Here is a 4,861-nt window from a genome sequence, read left to right on the forward strand (position 1 = left end):
CATTCCTGTGATATAAAGATGCGCCTATGCCAAATTTGCCATCGCAACACGTGTTTGTGTTTTGCATAAAACCATAGTCAGGAAACTTAATGCGCTGGTATTTTTCATTAATTAAATATATTCTCCCTTTTTTGCCAGACTGCAGTTCGATGCAACCCCCTCCGTGCAGATTAACGGAGCAAACCATTGCAATAAATGGGGTTAAACACCTGTCACATGGGCTAAACCATGGCGCACGTCAGCCTTGGTACTCAAAGAACAGAACATCACGGTGTTTTGCGCTATATTCACTTCGATTTAGTGCCAAAAGAAGTAATTATATAGGAGAAACACTGAAATCCGTCGGCTATTTTACCAAGCGAGCACCCCTATTACCAGAATGGCAGCATCACCCATTGCCTGCAATGGCGTTGTCTGGCAATGTGTAGACCCCGGCTTGTATGTCAAATTGTTTCAATAGGATGGCGAACTATCGAAGCATTGGTCCGGTACATCTGACCAGGCTGTAATAAAGAAACGCGTGTTAGAGGAATATTGAAAGAGTCATTGGATAAATATATCGATGAGTCTTCTGCAGAGTGTTTTTTTGCATGAGACATTGGTAAAAACGTCAATTTTGTACGAGGCAAGGTAAGTGACTCTTTTGTTTTGAACATTGTAGCAACAGCTATGGCGTGGCACAAAGTGACAACTTCTGCTTTTCTTAACTGTCTGAATGTCTCCAATTTGGACTTGTTTATGCCATTGAAAGAAGCATGTGAAAAGCCCACTCACATCATTTTGTTAGTGGATGTGAGCTGTCATGTCATGTCTTGTGCAGACGTTTGGGCTTAGACCCAGCGCGCTGCATAGAGCCCCACCACGATGTGATGCGTTGCAGTTTTGCTAGACTTATTCCATTCAAATCAATACTTTCCGCTCACTGACTAGCCGTATAGGCTTGCAGATTTTCATACAGCATGTGGGTTTGACATGTTGTGGGGTTTTCTACCGGTAATTTATTTGCCGCATTTGCTGATTATTGCAATTTGACATTTCGGTGACACGCATCGTTGTAGCACAGCAGCGGCGACCAGCCTGACTGCCAGTCTCATGTGCTGTATGTATTTTTACATCTTTTTTCAATTTGAAACGATGCATTTGCTTTTCGCAATGGAGCATAAAATAAAGCGGTGTTCCTGGCATAGAATGAAAGCATGCTTAAAAAGGTTGACTTGTTTCCTCAGATGGTCTTGCTTTTCCTGTATGAGAATCTTTACGCAAGTGAACGAAGGTCCTATTATGAATGTGCTTATGTAAAACTATGAAGTAAAATAAGGTGACATGGGTGGAGTAAACATTATCCCAACAGGACGCGTAAACGTGAGAGAGATGTACCCTGCCGTGAAATTCAAAACCATGAGTACAGACAGTGTAGCGATACATCAATAAATGATATCAAAATATTTGCGGACAGACGTTTAAGAGGGGATATCTATAGTCAGCCAAAACTGGATGGTGTAGGTGGCAATACAGAGAAGGTGTCCCAATGCCACAGAAAAATGTAATTTTGTATCGGTATTTCAGTCATGAAATCTGATATGCGTGATGCCCCTTTCAGAGGTAACATCTTTTGAAGCAATGAACGACATCATGTGCTCACTGTATTATGTAGTTTTGAAGAGGCCGGCTGGCTTGCCTGAAGTGATGCTCTCCCTCCCTCGTGTGAAAGCAAGCTACGGTACGCTACCGCAAGTAGCCATGCCGCTGACGGTGGCTCAGCCACTCTGCACTGCACTCTACCACAACCGCTGGGCTGGGCTCATGGACAATTAGCGTTTCCGTTTGTGAATGAATGTGTTATAACCGCATTATAACAATAACTTGACATCATCATCATCATCATCATCATCATCATCATCATCATCATCAGTGTTATCCTCATGTATGAACAGCAGTTTGAACATGAAATCGGCCTATGTCAACATTATGTTTAACTTGTCTATTTGTTTCTTTTATGAAGGGCTCCCCAGTGTCCAGGACGCAATGTGAGACATCAGAGCAATGACATTGATTTGGAATGGCACCGCTGAACTGAGACCGCTCCCTTCACTCCCTTGAAAGCCCCCCAACATGTTAAAGACCGAGGCCTCATCGTCGGAGAGGACGACTCTTCGGAGCGCGTCCCCTCACCGGAACGCCTACAGGGCCGAGTTCCAGGCCCTGAAGAAGGCCTTCGACCAGCCTCGTCATGATGATGACCCATCCAAGCAGAAGGACCCAGAGCGCGTGCGGCAGCCGCGCGGCCGGCAATATGGCGCCCACGTCAGCCGCATCAAGGACATCTTCATGCAGTTGGGCACGGAGGGCACCACCAGGGCGCGCAAAGGCGGCGGCGGCGGCGACAGCAGCACATCCCCGCAGAAGCTCGCCAAGCCCACCAACTTTGGCAACCGCGCCGACGGCACAGTCATCAAGCTCCAGCATGCTGGCTCCGTCGACCGCGCCAAGTTCTCTGAGACCAGGAAGCTGTTTGAGCAGAGTTCCCGGGACACGTCGCAGTCCCCCGTCTCGTCCTTTGGCGGTGGCAGGGACAGGCGAGGCGGCTCGCACGAGCACCTGGATGACTGGCGGGGTGCGCGCTCCAACCGCGGCAGCACAGACTCCCTGGACTCGCTGTGCTCCCGAAACGAGGCCTCCTCGCCCACCGTCAGCCAGCTGAGCGCCGTCTTCGAGAATGCCGATCGCCACCAGCCGCACGGGCCCGGAACATTCCTGCGGCGAAGCCAGAGCGCCGGCCGAGCTCTCTGCTCACCTGATGGCCAGCACCTGAGCGAAGATGACAGCAGCCTGCGGCAGTCACCGGTGCGCGGCGTCTACCGGACCCGGATTGGCGGCGGCGGTGGCGGAAAACTGCCCGTCTCGTCCTCCGCAGAGGACCTGCTCACTCAGAGCCCCTTGGCTGATACGAAGCTTCTGGATCGAGAGGGGAGGCTGGGCCAGAAGATCGAGGAGGTGGCTAAGGAGGCCGAGGAGCTCGACCAGAAGAAACACGAGGTCGACGGAGTAGCCAACGAGAAGCTAACAGACGGCGAACAGACTACGGGGAACGGCGAAGCTACTCCTCGTGTGGGCTCCCCTCAGCCGAACGAAAAGGCCACAGAGGAGGAAACTCCAACAGGAAGTCCAACAGCGAAGTCCAGGAAGCCCAAGGACGACGAGGACAAGATGACTGTGGAGAACCACAACCACGAGGAGGAGGAGGGGGAGGAAGAGGACGAGGAAAAGAGGCTGACGTCGGGGATTTCCGAGGAGATAGCAGAAGAGGCCGATGAGGAATACTGCGGGAACGAGCGGGTGATTTTCAATGCGGATGGGGACGCTTGCTACCAGGGCTGGGGTGAGAGCTGCACAGACGACGATGTGGATGACGACGCGACGTACGACCCTGGGTCAGAGCTCACGGAGATCCCCGGCCTGCCCGAGGAGGTCCAGGAGGAGGTGCCTCATGGGAGGAAAATACGATTCAGCACCTCGCCAATGACGGTAAGCGTGTCTTACATACTGCTATGTTTCCATTGGGGGCAGCCGTGGCCTAATGCTTAGGGAGGTTGCAAGTTCTATCTATCTATCTATCTATCTATCTATCTATCTATCTATCTATCTATCTATCTGTCTGTCTGTCTGTCTGTCTGTCTGTCTGTCTGTCTGTCTGTCGGTCTGTCGGTCTGTCTGTCTATCGGTCTGTCTGTCTGTCTGTCTGTCTGTCTGTCTGTCTGTCTGTTTATATACCCCAGACATACCACTCCTCCATTTCTCTGCTTGTGTTGAGTGCACCATGGCATGAAAGCAAATTTGTTCCGGCAAAAGTGATTTCATAATTCCCTTGACCATAACCCTCGACAGCCATTAGGTCTCTGTCTGTCTGTCTGTCTGTCTGTCTGTCTCTCTCTCTCTCTCTCTCTCTCTCTCTCTCTCTCTCTCTCTCTCTCTCTCTCTCTCTCTCTCTCTCAACAGGCTTTTCACTTGGCCATAAAGCACACAGCTAATTTAATCATACCTTGGCAATGATGTGACTTTATTGATTTTGCTCCAGGTACAACTTCAGCAAAGTTGTGTTGCAGTGCATTTTGGATAACAAGGTGTCAGTGTATTGGGGCGATCTTCAGGCAGGCAGATTTCCTGCTATGAAATCTTTGTGTGCACGCTAACATTGGAAATCATTTTGTCTTGGGTATAGTTTTCTTTTTTGTCAGACTGGGGCCTTTGGCATTTACTTGGGTGATTTATTAGTCCTGACTGTCGTTATGACACTTTGGATTTTGATATGCTAAAATGGCTTTTTAAATTCACACATGCATATTCATATGAATACAAACAAACATGCACACTACACACACACACACATACACACACCCACACACACACACACACACACACACACACACACACACACACATTCAAATCAGGGACATCTCCAGCGGTCTCTGAGTTAGTCCTCTGTGCACTGTGTTCTGCTAGTTTCAAGGTGACGGACAGATTGCTCTCAGTTCAGTTCAGCTGCAGATGTCGAAACGCTGCTGTTTCTTATTGATGGAAACTCGTCATGTTTTTTTTTTTTATTTAGGTTCATGCCACAACTATTTAAGCCATCACCCTCACAATTAATATGTTCATTCACATTCATTCACAAATAATTCATTCTCAGGCAGACTTTTTCACAATATGCCTAAGCAAATCGTTTCATGCAAAGAATATAAACGCACAACTTGAAGGTTGGCATAGGTAGCAGTTGCTTTGTTTTTGTTTTAGGATTGCATAGCCATTGTGTGTAGCTAGCTACACTTTGCTGTAAATATTTCCACCAAAACTTAGCATGGTT

At 48.6% G+C, this 4,861-nt stretch overlaps 1 protein-coding gene across 1 annotated transcript; it reads left to right on the top strand.

Annotated features, from left to right (window-relative positions):
* Positions 1-453: 453 nt before the first annotated feature.
* Positions 454-3,525, top strand: LOC134442420 (neurabin-1-like; the record flags this gene model as incomplete). Its single annotated transcript, XM_063192593.1, has 2 exons — positions 454-630; positions 2,003-3,525. A coding segment is annotated over exon 2 (1,413 nt), but the record flags the coding sequence as incomplete, so codon positions are not given.
* Positions 3,526-4,861: the final 1,336 nt, after the last annotated feature.

Source organism: Engraulis encrasicolus, unplaced genomic scaffold (genome assembly GCF_034702125.1).
Source record: "Engraulis encrasicolus isolate BLACKSEA-1 unplaced genomic scaffold, IST_EnEncr_1.0 scaffold_1563_np1212, whole genome shotgun sequence".
NCBI lineage: Eukaryota > Metazoa > Chordata > Actinopteri > Clupeiformes > Engraulidae > Engraulis > Engraulis encrasicolus.